This window comes from Condylura cristata, unplaced genomic scaffold (genome assembly GCF_000260355.1).
Source record: "Condylura cristata isolate star-nosed mole 26May11 unplaced genomic scaffold, ConCri1.0 scaffold00015, whole genome shotgun sequence".
NCBI lineage: Eukaryota > Metazoa > Chordata > Mammalia > Eulipotyphla > Talpidae > Condylura > Condylura cristata.
Genome location: NW_004567116.1, coordinates 6,197,062 through 6,213,176, shown reverse-complemented (window position 1 = coordinate 6,213,176; position 16,115 = coordinate 6,197,062). Strand labels below are relative to the sequence as shown.

The 16,115-nt window shown below is 53.7% G+C and overlaps 1 protein-coding gene across 2 annotated transcripts in view; it reads right to left on the bottom strand.

The window, feature by feature from the left end:
• Window positions 1–10,184: 10,184 nt before the first annotated feature.
• SLC43A3 (solute carrier family 43, member 3) overlaps window positions 10,185–16,115 on the bottom strand; it is a 14,928-nt gene continuing 8,997 nt past the window's right edge. For both annotated transcript variants that reach the window (XM_004683464.2, XM_012725053.1), the window contains 3 exons: window positions 13,393–13,579; window positions 11,844–11,967; window positions 10,185–11,068 (listed from right to left, as the gene is read on the bottom strand). In XM_004683464.2, coding sequence (XP_004683521.1) covers window positions 10,907–11,068; window positions 11,844–11,967; window positions 13,393–13,579 — 473 coding nt within the window. In that variant the 3' untranslated portion in view covers window positions 10,185–10,906. The remainder of the gene's footprint in view (window positions 11,069–11,843; window positions 11,968–13,392; window positions 13,580–16,115) is intronic.

Genomic DNA, 16,115 nt, shown 5'->3' with positions numbered 1-16,115 from the left:
TATGCTTATTTCTGCATACAAGAACTGGGGTACAGACCAGAGATTCAGGAGGTGAGAGGATTCACCAGACAGAGTGGGGAGCAGAACAGGCTGATTGACTGAAACACACTGCTGAGGGGGGCAGCAGGGAGACAGGAGAGGTCTGCTGCGCCCTGTGAGTCAGCTTCCTGGCTGGGGATCAAACTCGTGCTGCCGTGGCTGCAGATAGCTTCCTAGTGCTGCACTTTAACCTGTTGCGCCACCAGGGAGCATCTGTTTTCCCATTTTAAATGGGCAGATTTATTTGGAAAAGGAGAAGGAAACAGAGGCCAGCCCCGGGGGCCTCAGGCCACGCGCTCTGGTCTGGGCCCCAGGTCTGCTTCTTCAGCCCTTTCTGCAACTTTCTGCGCTGCCCCCGTTTCCATTTAATAAGTTCTTTTTTTTCTGCTCAGAGCAGCCAGGGAGAGTTTCTTTTGGCTGCTGCTAAGAGCCCTGACTGAGGCGGCATTTAGCGCAGGAACTGGCATTTAGGTGTTGTTCGACAGGTGACAGCTACTCATGATATTAGGCCCAGAAGTGGCCGAGGTCTTTGGGGCTGAATCCCATTAATCACACTCTCAAGGGGCCAGTGTCCACTGGAGTGCCACTGACATGGCTCAGGCTGACCTACCCCCAAACCCCCCCCCCCATCACCCGACGCCAGGGCCCTCTGCAAATCCTCTCCCTGAAGCGGAAGCTGCAGTAGCCCTGGGTTCTGAGTGGGAGAAAGAGCCACAGGTCTTGGGGTCCAGAGACTTTGAGCAACGGGCTTGCGGTCCATCACCTCAATTCCTGTCTCGGACCTGCCCTTTCCCCCAGGAAGCATTAGGTCAACGCTGCAAGAGCTGAGTCTCAGGAAAACCTCCTCCGGGCCTGGAGCTGCTCGAGCTTGGATGTCCCTGAAAAGACGCCGGCACTCACCGCCCCGGCAGCCTCCCACGGGGACCCCAGCGGGCCAGCCTTGCCTTTCATCTTCCTAATCTCATTCTGGGGGGTTTGTCCCAACCTTGGGCCCACGGGGGAGCTTGCTGCAGCCCCTGCTCAGCCTGCCTGGAGCAGACCTGGCACTGCAGGGCTATACCACATGTACCCACGTGTGCCCAGGGCACCGAGTACAGGTCACCTGGCAAAGGTCGCCAGGGCCAAGGGGCTCTGGCTGGTGTCCTTGCCGCAGGTCAAGCCGCCCAACCCTCACCTCTAGCTGCGGCCCTCCCACACCTGCCCCCGGTTGATCAACCTGTAAATGACAAATGGCTTCGAGGGCCTCCACATTCTGCAACCACCGAGAACATCTAGTGTGAGCATCCAAACCATCCATGAGATCCTTTTATGACCTCCCAGAGGGAACTTGTTCTCAAATTGCCAGCAATGACCTCCCCATGTTTTTTCACCAATAATGTCCTGCTTGTGGAAAAGATCATGCTTAGTGAAACTGGCCAGAAAGCAAAGGAAAAATACCGGATGGTTTCGCTCATGGCAGGAGTATAAAGGACCAGGTGAGAAAATAATAATAATAAAGAACAACTATATACCAGAGACATTTTACAGGGGTGGAGTGGGGAGTGGGATCAAAAACAGTGGGGGGAGGGGAATGCACTGGACTATGGCGAGGGCACACGGGTGATGCGAAGCTCACAGGGATGACAACTGAGATGGAAAAAGGCACAAAATGATGTAAAAAATAAACTATTATATAATTTATAAAATAATTAAAAAATAGTAATAATGTCCTGCTTGGCCCTTGGGCTAGGTGGGATGCTGAAAGGCCCCCCCAAACCCCTTCTCCTACTGCCTTCCACACACTACATAATCCCTGAGGCTGTGAACACAGGTGTTTTACTCCTGGGCTGGGTTGTGCTCTGTGACACAGGGAGACGAGCCCAGGGGAGTCTGACCTAGCCAGGTGAGCCCTCGAAAGCACTTGACTCTTCCCCAAGTCAGCCGAGTTGAATCTCCCACTGCTGGCCTTCACAGGGACGTGAATGATCTCCAGGGGTTCCCGTCTGACAGCTTCAGTGAGGAAACAGGGGTCTCAATTCCACTTGGTCACGGGAAGGAAAAGAATTCAGCCACCACACATGAGCTTGAAAGAGGACCCCAAACTGTGGGTCTGAGTGCCGCCCAACTCCTCCTGCACGGAAGGCCGAGCCGCGCTGTGTCACACTTCTAACCTACAAAGCTGAGCGAGTAACGTGCATTGTTTGAGCTGCTGAATTTGTGGTTATTTGTCATGCAGCATAGAAGATGCATTTGGCCCTCCAAACCCACTTCTTACCCCATGAGATGCACAGGGGTCGCGGGAGCGCAGGGGTGGGGACAGGATATGCACAGAGAAGTCTCCAAAGGACGGCCTTGAGGGCCCACTGGGGAAGACCCCGGGGACAGCAGGTGGGCAATATGGACACAGACCTGCTCCTTGATTCCCCACCCTGCCCCTTACACCGTGACAGCCTGGGAAGTCCCTTCTCGGTCTGAGTTTTGCCCTGTGAACAGGGACAGACCCCCGCTGGCCATATACCCTCTGGGCTGAGCAACTGCCTGCTCGCCGTGCTTGACCAACATCCCTGCGTGGCAGATAAGAGGTGACGAAAGACCCAGCAGCCCAGGAGATAGGGACCCGGCCGTTGCTCTGAGCAATCCGCCGTTGGCTCTTCCTCATTTGGATGTCCCCATGATGGACATACACCAAGAACACGAGAGCTGCAGGCCCCTTGGGGGTGAGCCAGCCGGTCTCCACGTCAGAGATGGGAGGTGCCCCTGGGTGCGTGTGCCTGGGTTGGGGCTCAGTGCTCCTCTTGCCTGGGACCTTGCCCGCCTTGCTGCCCAGGTAGCTCCTCTTGCAGACTGTGCACAGCAGGGCTGGAGGGACTTTGTCTCTGTGCCAGTGCTCCCCTGGGCCACCGTCCACTTTCAACATATGTCCAGCCCATGTGCTGCTCTCCCTCTCTGCTCCCACTGCCCTAGCCCAAGCCACCAGGCTTGGATACATACGATGGAATCTGGTTTCCTGCTCAATGTCTTTCCTCCACACCAGCAGCTCATCCAAACCCCTTCCCACTGCCCGCAAGGCTCTCTGTGTCCTGCCTCTTGTCCACGTGTCTGATCTCCTTGTCTTACTGCTCAGCTCCATGGCCACGCTAAGACTTCTGCGCTACGAGCAGGTGTCAGCTCCGAAGCCACCTCCTTAAAGGAGTCTCCTCTGAAAACCCATCCCACTGTCATAACTAGCTACTCTGTCCCCAGTCAGCCCATTGTCTTCATCATTTTTTAAAAAAAGATTTATTTATTTATGCATACAGAACCAGGCTACAGGCCAGAGGTGCAGGGGCGGTGAGAGGATTCACCAGAGACAGAGTTGGGGGCTGAACAGGCCAACTGACTGAAACACACTGCTGAGGGGAGCAGCGGGAGGGTCAGGAGAGGTCTGCCGCTCCATGGGAATCACCTCCAGGGTAGGGATCGAACTCATGTTGCAGTGGCTTTAGCTTCTTAGTGCTGTGCTCTCTAACCCATTGCGCCCCCAGGAAGAGTCTTCATCATTTACCAAAAGGACAGGACCTTGCTTCCCCATCGGTTTCAGGGGTATTTCTTCCCCCTTCCTGCCCCCACTAGGGAAGAATAAGCTTCATGAAAACAGGGACCTTGTCTTGTTTACTGCCTAGAATGCTACTCAATCCTAAGAGGCTTTCAGTGATATATTGACTTAATTAATTGATTAATCAACTTGATCTTTACCCCCTGGAGAAAGTCCCGCCTGAGTAAGGTCATTTCAGTCCTGCAGCTATATTCTGAGCACCAGCTCCCGGGCCAGACTCTGCACTCTGGATCACTCCCTCATTCAGCAAATGTCTCTACGCTCAGGGAGGCTGATAGAGCAGAAGATGTGGGAGGATCCAGTCAACAGGCCCCGTATGGAGTGGACACTTGGAAGGAGAGAATTTATACAAGACACAAACTTGCAGTGCTACCTGAGTCACATTCAGGGCAGTGTGGCAGTGTGGGCAAGGGACTTCCTGGAAGAGGAGTTTCTTGAAGTGCGCTCTGAAAAACTAACAGATTGGATAGAAGAGGCAGAGAAGTAGGAGGTATTTTTAGGAGCCACGCCACAGCCTGGCACTGCTGGAATTTGAGACAGGATATGAATGATTTGGTGCTTCCTGGAGGTGTAGAAAACAAGGTGCATTGCACAAAAGTCAGACTTCTCCAAGGAGGTCAGAGGCTCGTGTCCCCGCAGCTGCAGGTGGAAATGCACCGGAAAGGTGGACTGGGCGTGTCTAAGGGTTGGAAAACAGACTCACAATGTAGGGATCTAATTGGCTTTATCATGCAATTCATGAGTGAGAAGCTTCCCATCTAGTGGCCGCACAGGGTTACACCACTGGGTGCTTCTAGACAGAATGTGAGTAGGACCTCTGGTTAACAAAAGACAAGACTCGTCTGGGCACAGCCTCCATCCCTGGGGAAGGGAGGGGGCTCGGCCCCCAAATCCCCCAGTGCTGACCGGGATACTCCAGATGAGTAGTTCAATATCACACCTTGGGGAGAGGAAGGACCTGCAATGAGGTTAGGTAGCAAATCATTGAAATTCCAACATGAAGATTCCACTTGGGGGTCCGTTTTTTCCCTTTTCCAGAATGGTGCGATGGGTTTATAGGTTGCTAGGCTCTGCATCCAGCTGGCGGCACACCACCAGCAACAACCTGGCGTTGACGGAGGGGTCCCCCTGGAGGAGGGGCCTGGTACTGCAGGGTCCTGCTCCTGGACACCTGGAAGGGGTCCGACCGCCTTCTGACTGGGCATCTGTCCATCCCTTCTTCAACATGCCACCGCAGAAATACTGCAACCCTCTCCAAGGCTTTCCAACCCAAGTCACCCACCCTGCTGTTTCTGAAAGCTCTGTGTTCAGAAAGTGAACGAGCTGACAGAAATCTCAGCAGGTAGGTTAGTCTCCCCCTCCCTCTCTCTCTCTTTCATACATTCAGTTTTTCTTGAGCTCCTACACTGTGCCTGGTTGGGGGCAAAGCTCTAGAGATTCAGTGGGTGAGACAAGACACAGCTCTCAGCCACTGGCACTCCCAGCCTGACAGTGGACACGCACTCATTTTGAAAATCGTTTGTTAAACTGCACATGGGGCAAGTCTATGCTGGAGAAGTACCTGTGCAAACCTGCCCCGGGGGGCAGGGGGAGGGAAGGAAGCCACGCGGAGCAGAGTCCTGGAAGGAGAGCAGGAGCCGCTCTCCCAGCCCCTCCAGCCCCAGGCCCCTCTGGCCCCAGCCCGGGGCACCAGAGGGACACACAGCCCGCCTGCACGCCTGGATTTTCTGCATTGACAGTGGGAGGGATGGATTAGAGCAAAACTTGAATATGAAGATTGACATTTCCCAATGGCTTGGGCTTCAATCGGGGTAATTAGAAAGCAGGGTTTTGCCTTTGGGGTTTTCCCATTCTAAACAGGAGAAGCTGCCTGGCGTTGTGAAGCACCAACAGGCTTGGACGAACACTTGCTGGGGGTTTCCTTCCTGAGCCCAGGCGGGGACAGTCCAGGCTCTGTTCTGAGTGAGAGTGGGCACACCCGCTTCCCGCTCCCCAGAGAACCTGTGCCCCCGGGGCTCACCTGTCCATGCCAGGTGCTTTATGTTCATGATCTGCTCAATGCTGTGCTCATTTTGTTCTCTGCTTCACAGATGAGGAACTGGGCAGCACTGAGTCAGCCTTGGCCAGGCCAGTGAAGGCCCAAGCTGACCCTCCTTTCCCTCCAGCCCCTTCCGCCCCAGGCCCCTCTGGCCCGAGCCCAGAGCACAGAGGGACACACAGCCCGCCTGCCCGGTGCCACTTCTGCACACCTGGGTTTTCTGCATTGACAGTGGGAAGGATGGATTAGAGCAAAACTGAAATATGAAGATTGACATTTCCCAGTGGCTTGGGCTTCATTTGGGGTGCTCTCTAGTCCTCCCAGAAAGCCCCTGGGTGCTTCTCACCTCCAGTACAGTCAGGAAACGGAGGTTCCAGTGATAGAGGCTTTCCCCAAGGTCACACAAGGTCAGTACCTGACACCTGAAAGGCATTTCAGCCACCACACACGCATGCGCACACACCACCTGCATAAACCTCCTCGACTTGTCACTTAGTCACATTTCCAAACTCGCATTTGAGGACTCACAGATGGGATGAGAGGTCTGCAAAGCGTGTCTGGGAGCACACACAGTCAGCCATGTTAGGCGTGGTGACTTCCAGTCAGCAGTACAATGAGCAGTGATGATTCTTCTCCTGTGGTTAGTGTCTGATCAATTTTGCAGCCACTGTATGTATTTTACGAAAGATTGAATATAAGAGACGGGCATGTGACCCTGGGAACCCAATAGATCTGGGTTTAAATACCTGCTCCCTGGTGTGCTGGGCCTTGGCCTAACTTGCCGGGAGTCTGGCTTTCCTCATCCGTGCACAGGGCCAGATTAAAGGAGACGCCCCGTGAGGCGCCTAATTCACGCTGTTGGCTGTTGTTTGACTGGTGTTTTCCCTCCCTAAGCATCCTCTGCCTCAGGAAAGGCCCACCAAGTGTGCACCTGCACCTGTGTGGGGAGCGTGGGAAGCGGGCAGGTGTGTGGGGGAGGGGGCAGGTTTCCCTCTGGCCCCTCTGTTGAGGCCAGTAAGCAGAGAGGAGGGTTGCACTGGGAGTGGGTTGCTGGGTGAAGTCAAAGCTTGTGAAAGCCGTGGCTGCTTGCTTCCGCATCTGGAGGAGTGGTGTGAGCTATTTGAAGAAGCAGTTGCAGGAAGAGACTCTTGGGACAGAAATGGGAGGCTTGCCTTCGAACTGCTCCTCTCGCTTATTCCTCTTCCCCAGAAAGCAGCCCTGATTCTGGGAATCAGAGTTCTCTACCCGTCTGGAAGCATCCAGACGTCTTTTTTAGTACATAGCAATTTTATTAAGATATAACTTACATACCATGCAACGCACCCACTTAAAGTGTATGATGTGGGGCCTCCCTGGAGGTGCAAGGGGTTAAGACTCAGCTCTGTGAAGCTGTCCACAGCCGCTGCTGCACGAGTCTGATCCCCTGCCAGGGAGGTGATCCATCCTGCCCAGCAGACCTCTCCTGTCTCCCCGCTACTCCCCTCAGCAGTGGATTTCAGTAGATCTGCTTGTTCTGCTCCCCACTGTCTCTGATGAAACCTCTGCACCCAGCCCTTGTATAATAATAAAGTATATGATACAGTGACTTTTAGTAATCAGATCATTACCACTATAATTTTCAGAAAGTTTTCATCACTATTAAAAGATGACCCTTTACCTAGAGCAGTCACTCTCTGCTCCCCCCCAGCCCTAGAAAATCACTGATACACTTTCCGTCTCTAGTTGTCTGTTCTGGACATTTCATCTATGAATGGAATCACCTGTGTATGGTCTCTTGTCTCTGGATTTGTTCACTTAGCACAGTGTAATCAAGGCACAGCCATGGTGCAGCCTATCAATACTCCATTCCTTTTGATTGCTGAATGATATTCCGTGGCATGGACATTACCACCTCCTGTTTAATCACCCACTCCTAGTGGATGGACATTAGCCGCCCCTTTTGAAGTTAATATGGATTAATTGCCCATGTGATCTGTGAAGTACCTACTGTGTGCTAGGTGCTTGACCTAGTTTCAAGTCCGAGCAATGGTCCAGGGAGGCAGGTCTCTTTCTCCTATCATGCTGGTAAAGAAACTGAGTAGAGATGAAGTGGCCCATCCAGGGCCACACTAGTGCCAGAGATGGAATGAGAAAAGATCAACCTGGTCACTAGTTTGTGGCTTACTGCACACCTCCCACTTGCCCGGGCCCACCCCTCTCTACCCCCGAGTTCTGCTCTCCTTCCAGGTGGCTGAGGCCAGAGTCAAAAAGAATGCGCTCGTTTGGCAATCATTCGTTCAGCAACTCTAACTACCCCTCTGGATGGCTCACATGCATTAGGTTGTTGGGGACCAGCCCCAACTATCGAGGTGCCTGGAAGCGAGACAGGCAGGGCCTCAAGGTGGGAAGGCGTAGGCCAGCGGAGATTCCAAAAGGAGAGAGGGGAGCAGGCGCGAGGAAGACATGGGAGTCAGGGTTGGGTGCAAGTGTTCCTGATCATTCCCTCAGCAGGTCTTTATTTACACTGTGTAACAAGTAGTTAATTGTAATAATGCATAGGGTAAGCTAATGAGAGATCGCCATAAAACGTTCTCAAGGACAAGGGGAACAAAGCATTTTTCTCTTAACATTTTATGGTATACTTGATTATATGTGTTTGTGATAATTGTCATGTGTACAGATGTTTGTTATCACCCAAAGGAAGAGGGGTCTGGAAGGGATGACCTCCATAGCAAAAGGTTTTTGGGGTCTTGGGGTAGTAATAAGTTGTGTTAGCGGTGTTAGCAGTGATTGTCTAAAGGAAAGCTAGTGGCTAATTTAAGGCTTGCAGAGAGTAGTTAGTGCTTGTTTTAAAAAGGAGTAAATTAAGAGAATGTTGTACAGTTGTGCAATCAAGGTTAAACTTTGTCCATGAGCCCTTATGCCCTGGGAGTCTTATCTGAGGTTTTCTTTTTAGTTTAAAGAAACCAAGGAAGCTTCCCAGGAGTTTTTATGCCCTGGGGTCTTATCTCTCCAGGGGCTTGTCTCAGAAGACAGAGGAATTTCTCGCCCTGGGCCAGCTTGCGTGGGCCAGGCAGCCGCCTTAGGAGGCTAAGACAACCCAGTTGTAAACTGATGGTTGCTCAGAATATTTTGATATCATGATGATACGAAAAAGGGAGGTCGTAACATAAGTTAGCAGTAGAAATTCTGATTTTTCAGAGCTTTTCCCAATCTACCCAAATCTGTCAGTTGATAGACGTTGCATAGCTTGTGTCACCAGGTGACACCCAGAAGCCACCTCCTGGAGCTCTCTGTCCAGGTGAAGAGAGGGTTTCAGGAGGCAGGCACTGGCTGCCAGGAAGGGGGTGACTCAGAGCTGGGGAGAACCCAAGCAGATTTTTGGAGAAGATGACACTTTGTGCAGGACCCCAGCAGACCCAGCAGAGACAGACCAGCCTCATGGGCTCACAGACCCAGAGACAGGGAGGCCAGCAGGCAGCGGAGGGGTGGGGAGGTTGGAATCACATTGCTGAGGGCCTTGATGACAGGCGGACTCTGAGCTTTCTCTGAGGGCAGCGGCAAGGGCACGTTTTGAGCCAGCTAAGATGGGAGTCATCAGGGGCATTCTGGTCTGTCTTCAGTGCCAGGTTCCTGGATGGAAATTGCCCCTGGACACCGGGGAGCACAGAGCTCAGACCCTGCACAGCTCTTAACTCCCAACACTAGAACAGCGCCTGACACACAGGGGAAACCTTACACATTTGTTGAAAGAATGAACCTGCTGCCAGCCCCGCCTCACTGACCTCCCCCAGCCCCTCTCCTGGCTGCGTGGAACAAAGCACAGGTATAGCCCACGTAGGGACGTTACTCAAGCTTCCCCTGCACCCCTGCCCGCTGCGAGGCTTGATGGCCACCACCTGCGGCCTCACCTGCCTCCCAGGTTTCATTGCCCAATCGTGATACCTAGCTGGTGCAAAAAGGGTTTGGGGCCAGCTCGGGGCATGCACGCCTTTGATTACAGACGCCAGGGGCCTGAGGCCCAGGGCAGGCACCTCAAGTGCCAACGCCCGGGCGAGCTCATTACGTGATTACGCAGGGGGAGGCGGAGAGAGACCCTGACCCCTGGCCCCTGCCTGCCCACCACTCCACCCGGGTTCTCCCAGCTTCTCGCCCTGGTGGTCACAAGTCAGCAGTAGCCGTGACCAGAGCGGTGTCCAAGGTTGTTTCCTGTGGTGAGACTGGCCCACTGCTGAGAAGCAGAACTGAGACTCCCCAGGAGAAGGGACGCCATCCAGCTTCCAGATGGGGGTGCACAGTGTCCAGATGGGGGAGGTGTGGGGAGGAGGCGGCCCCCAAGGAAGGGACTCCTGGGGGCAGGGAGAGGCTGGGGTGCTCCAGGCTCAGTGGGGTGGACACCGGGGTGAGGATTCCGTCCCTCAGGGCTGCAGCCACACCAGACGCTTCCACCAGAACCCACTCGGCTCCTGCCGTCACTCCAGGCTGGGCATCCCTGGGAACACACACTGCCACCTCAAAGCCTGCAGAGTGCAGCAATACTTGCCTGAGTCAGAGAAACTTTATTTTTCTATAAAATGATTCCCCAGAGAAATTGTTTCTGTGATTACCCCAAATTCAAAACCTTCCTTCTTCATGAAGGGGCAAGCAGCTTCCCGAGGCTTCATCAGCGGTCCTTCTGTCAGGCAGGTGAGCTGGTTCCAAGGGCCCTTTGGGTGGCCTATCCCTAGCTAGTGTTAAAACCTTCTGGAACATTCTCTCCAGGAAGAACCACCAGCTCCTTACCCCTCTCATTGTACAGATGGGAAAAGTGATGCTCTCAACAGGGGAGAGGTCGCAGCGGTGGGACCCGGCCCAGGGACCCCCCACTCCACCCTGACTGCTCTGTGTACTCCCCACGCCCACCGCCCTTCTCTAACCAAGCTGTGCAGCTGCTGGGGGGACAGGCAGAAGACAGGGCCCCCCATCAACACCAGGGGTATTGCTGAGGCCACTCCAAACTCTGCAGCTGGAAATTACCTTAGCTGTGCAGAGCCAGCCACCCTCCCTCCCCAGCACGCCCATCCCCTCAGGCCAGGGGTCAGCCAAGACCACTGGCCTTCTGCTCTGCAAAGAAAGGACTAGCCTCAGGTCTCCATGGCCTCTGTCAGCTGAGCTCAGGCCCCTTCACTGCTGATCAGAACTCAATTGGAAATAACATAAGTCATACATGTATATAAAGAAAAGACGACAGGCTACTTCGTGCGTAGCCCGAGTGTGCAGACTTCGGCTGCCTTGTGCTATGGGGTGTCACAGGTGGGGAGACTATTAGTGAAAGCATCCTCAGGGGACCCGGGGGGCCGCGATGCGCTCACAGGGTCCTCTTTCGGCCGGCATTCCCGGTACACGAGGACAGGGTGGGCGAAGGTGAGGAGGGTGGCAAGCACCAGCACCAAATTGACCTGGAGAGAGGAAGCAGGAGTGAGGCCACAGCCAGCCTCGGCCACATCCACACCCACTGGCCAGCGGGGAGCTGCCTGCTGCCTCTTGCTACCCCAGGGGCTGGGGGGGGGAGTGGGACAGGGCTCAGGCCCTTTCAGGGACGCTGAAAGGAGGCGGGACTCCCAGGCCAGCAGGAGGCCTGTGATGACGCCCACTCTCCTGTCACAGGCAAGCAACCCTCGGTTTTAGGCTCAGTACTAATCTTCTCCCAGTATCTGAAACTTCGTTGGTCTTCTGAAAATGAGACTGGTGGAGTGTGACCGTGCCCGGGACACTGACCTTCATGGGGAGAGCTCCAGGTGGGGTGTTTCTCCATGCAGAAGGCACAGAGCCAAAGTCTTAGAGCCCCAGTTTGGGCCCCTTCCCAGGGCTGGGCCCAGGGGCGCCCCTGGGTGCAGAGGTGAGAGCACAGAGCTCCTGCCCCTTGGACCTGCGTGGGTTCCTGTATGGGTGCAGACTGAGGGCCTGAGGAAAGCTGGAAGTCTCTGTTTTCTTGTTTGAGATGTAAGGGCTTCATAGTCTCCTCCAGGATGTGTGTGTTTATTTACACACACACAATATTTTCTCCCCGAATCTCGCACTAACAAGGACTCTCTGGGAAGCCCAGGGCCGGGGAAGGCCCCCACACTGACCCCGTGTGAGAAGCAAGGCTTGGGGCAGACTCTGCTGGGGGCCCACTGAGTCACCTCAATGGGGTCACCCTTGCCGTGCAAGGCCCCCCCCCACCATACTCACGTAGAACGGGTCATTCTGGAGGGGGCCTCTGATGAGGGTGAATATGGGAAACTGGAACAGAGACACCAAGGCAGAGAAGGCCATCACCAGACCGAAGAGCTTCCCAAAGTGCTCCGCGGGGAAGCTGGGGAGAGAGACATACGGGGTTCCGGGGTGCTCAGGGACTGACCCTCCAGGGGGCCAGGCGCTGGTGGGTCTCGGTTAGTGCATGTCCTGAGTGCCCATCCCAGGCCTGCCCCACGCACCCACACCCCAAGCCTAGCCCTGGGCCTTTGCATTTGCACTGGTTCTCAGACCACAGGGCAAAGATGAGGCACTGGGAGATGGGAAACTAGCAGAGACCCAGATCCAGCGTGTGCCGAGGGTGGGGGCGGGCTCAGGGCGAGACACGGGTCCTGCCAAGCCAGGGTTGCTCACACACACTGCCAGGGGAAGCAAGAACTGGGTGTGAGGACACACAGGCAGGGCGCTTTTGGGCTCCCCTACAGGGCACTGAAACAGACTGGAAACAACAAGTGTTGGCAAGGATGGGGAGGAAAAGAACCCTCATCACCAGAGGGATGACTCTGGTGCAGCTTCTATGAGAAAGGTCTGGAGGGCCGCCCTGGTGGCCTCTGGGTTAAGTCTCAGCGCTGTCACTGCTATGCCCTGAGTTCGGTCCCCAGCCAGGGAGCTGACCCACATGGTGCAGCAGACCTCTCCTGTCTCACATGCTGCTCCCCTCAGCAGTGGACCTCAATGGATCCACCTATTCTACTCCCCACCCTGTCTCTGGGTGGGGAATCTGCTCAACTCCCACATCCCTGGCCTACACCCCCAGTTCTGCTATACAAGAATGAAAAGAAAATGGAAACAGCATAAGATGCAAAATATTTGCCTAGAGTTTGAAATCACTAATATGAAAAAACATGTGCTTGCCTATGTCCATGGCAGCATTATCCCCCATAGCCAAGTCATGGGACCAACATGAAATCCCAACCACAGGTGACTGGATTAAAAAACAAACAAAAAAACTAGGGATATCTATCTAATGGAATACTATTCAGCCATCAAAAAGATGCCAGCATGCCAATGGGTGGCTCTTGAGTTGACGATACTAAGTGAAATAAGTCAGTGAGAGACAGTTACACCATCTAGATGGTCTCACTCATGCTTGGAATAGAAATAACCAAGGAAAACACAACAAAAATAACTGATTCTGTGAACAGCACAGTGGTTACCCGAGGGTGGCAAGAGGGCATTGGAGCTCCAGGTGGAGGGAAATGAAGGTGGTGTGAAGTTGTATCCCCAAGTTATGTAAATTTCACAAGTTTGTGGGGAAAAAAAAGAGCGGGCCTTGGAAGGTGGCCAGGTGTTCTCTCCCTAAGAGAGGTCACAGGGGCCCAAGGCACAGAGACACCAATTCCACGGACACACACTGCATCCCCCCACCTGTCCCAGGCTCTTCACCGCTGCAGACCCGTGTGCCCCTCCCCCACTCCATCACCCACCCCCAGGAGCACCCCCTCGCCTCTGTGTCCACACTAGCCCCGCGGCCCGGGCCACTTACGCGAGGGTGAGGAAGGCAGCGTTGCCGCCATAGAGGAAGGAGCGGCAGACCACCTGCAGCACGAACGTGAGGTACTGCAGCGGGAGCACCGGCACCGAGGCGCACAGCGCGAAGCCCAGGCACAGCAGCGACGTCAGGGCCAGCGAGGGCACCGTGGAGCAGAGGGCCACGGCCGAGGCTGAGCAACCTGCGCGGAAGAGGAGTGGCACAATGGGCAAAAGCGTGGGGCGCCACCCACCCACCGTCCAGCAGAAACCTGGGGTCCCTCCTTGACCCCCAGTGGCGCCTGCTCGGTCCATCCCTAGTGTGGCTCCTCAGCCTCCTGAGCTTCTTCCCAGCGCTGCCTCCTGGCTCGCCCTGGCGCCCGCCACTGTCACCCCACAGGCAGGGCGGACACAGGCGTCCAGCGTGCTCCTGGGCCAACCCGCCCAGGCCCGTCCGCCAGCTCCAGGCCGCCGACTGTGTGGCACCATTCAGCAAAGCCAGGGCAGCGCAGACACTGGAGAAAGCACCCCAGGACACCCATCGCACAGGGCAGAGCAAAGAGGGGGCCTGCCGGAGCAGGCTCCGGAGCGCCGCCTGACACCGCAGGATGGCGCCGCCCCCCGCCTCTGCCAGGCAGCCACAGAAGCGCAGCCGTGGGGCATGATGCACAGCTATGCATCACGTTGCGTGTTGCAGCAGAAATGGACGTGGGTCAGGCCTGCATGGGAGGGGAAAGCACTAAAAATACCAGAAGAAAGGGGAAGAGCAGGGAATTCAACTTCTTTGAGTGGGTCTTGTTTTACATTCTTGGCTTTGGGGAAGTGTAAATGTTTAGAAAATTAAATCTAAACAGGAAGAAAACAAGCAAAGCCATCCCCCCACTCAGGAAAAATATACAACCAGTGGCACGACTTTGTCAGTTTGGTAACATTTAAACACGGTCATTTGCCTGTGGAACCCCTGTGGGTATATCCTGAGCCGGGGAGGGAGGAAGATGAGCTTTAGCAATCAGCATAGTGTTATTAATGGGGCTGATTTTGCTAAACCAGTAGTTATATATAAAATGCATGGTTAGGGCCCTCCCTGGTGGTGCAAATGGTTAAGTCTCAGCACCAAGGAGCTATTGCCAGCCACTAGAGCACGAGTTCTATCCCTGGCCAGGGAGGTGACCCACATGGCACAGCAGACCTCTCTTGTCTTGCCTGCTGCTCCCCTCAGCAGAGTATTTCAGTCAGTCCATCTCTTCTGCTCCCCACTCTGACTCTCATGAGTCCTCTCACCACCTCCGCTGACCCACACTTCTGGCCTATACCCCAACTCTTGTATGCATAAATAAATCTTTTTTAAAAACTTTTAAGTACTATATGTGTATATATAACATGCATAGGGTATAGAGCATATGCATAGGAATAACTATACATGTATAGACTATCATAAGGGACCATGACTTTCAAAGGAAAAGAGATACAAACATAAAGGAAGTAAAATTTGAGTTAAAATATCCTTGACTAGGTATCTCCATTATTCCTAGCCATACCTATTATTAGATATTTGTGATGTGTTTTATTTCCATGATTCTCTCTCTCTAACTCTACCTAATGACAATGTCAGGCAGGGACAACCCAGGAGAGTCAGACGCCCTGGCGTCCAGAGGACAGCCCTCAAAAACCCTTTCTGTTCAAGAAACCGGGGCCACGTGGAGAAATGGCTGGTTCCAGCCCTGGGGCAGGAAACTCAGACCGTTTCCTGTCCCATTGTCCTGGTGTATTAACAACACCAGGACAGTGGGGTTCCCAGTGGCCAAAAGGGGGGTGACTGAGCATCTGGGGAATCATGACAGAATGAATTGAAACCTGATAAATATATTTAAAATGAGACTTTAAAAAAATGAGTCATTAACCCCTGGGGGTTTAGGGTACCAACTGATTATCCAGAAGAATAATAGAGAGGAAGAACCAAGCACATGAATCATGGCTACAAACCTATGAATGAGCCAGTTTGTCTTTCTAGAGAAACCTTAGTGATTAAAAGTCGAAGGAAAGCTAGAAATAAGAAATCTTCCGAATAAAATAAGGGGGCCAGGCCCTGGCAGCTGCAGGCTCTGGAAAACCTTATCACGGACGGCTCAGACCCAGGGTCTGAACCGGCTAATCAATCTTCACATTGCTGGGACGGCCAGAGCACACGACTCCACCTCCTCCTGAGCTATTCTTGACCCCAAATATTCTCGACCCTCCCCCCCTGCCTCCCATTTTCAGGAATTAGCCAATCAAAGGAATATGATGCCAAATCCAAACAACAAAAAATATAACAAGACAAAGACCCAGCTCCCTCAACATATAAACAAGAAGCGTGGGAGTCTCCTTAGAGTGAAAGAGACATTAAAGGCGCCTTGACCAAATCCATGGGGGTCTGGGGCCCCTCTGTGGCCCCTCTTCGGAACAAATCAACTGTAAAAAGGACTTTCTTTGAGACGCATAGGTAAATTTGAACAGGAATGTTTGGCAGATGCTCTGAAGAAATTGTAGCTTTGTTAAAGGTGTGATGATATTAGGAGAGGGAGGTTATGGTGGTGCTTAACAAGAGAGACCTTCTATGCTAGAGTTGCAAACAGTTTTCCTAGATGATTTGCTTGATGGGTTGGATGACAGTGGGGGGGGGGGATGGGCGAGGGGACAGATACAACTCTAAGAGAAATGTCACTCCACATTCACCTTCGTCCCAACCCCCCTCCCCCC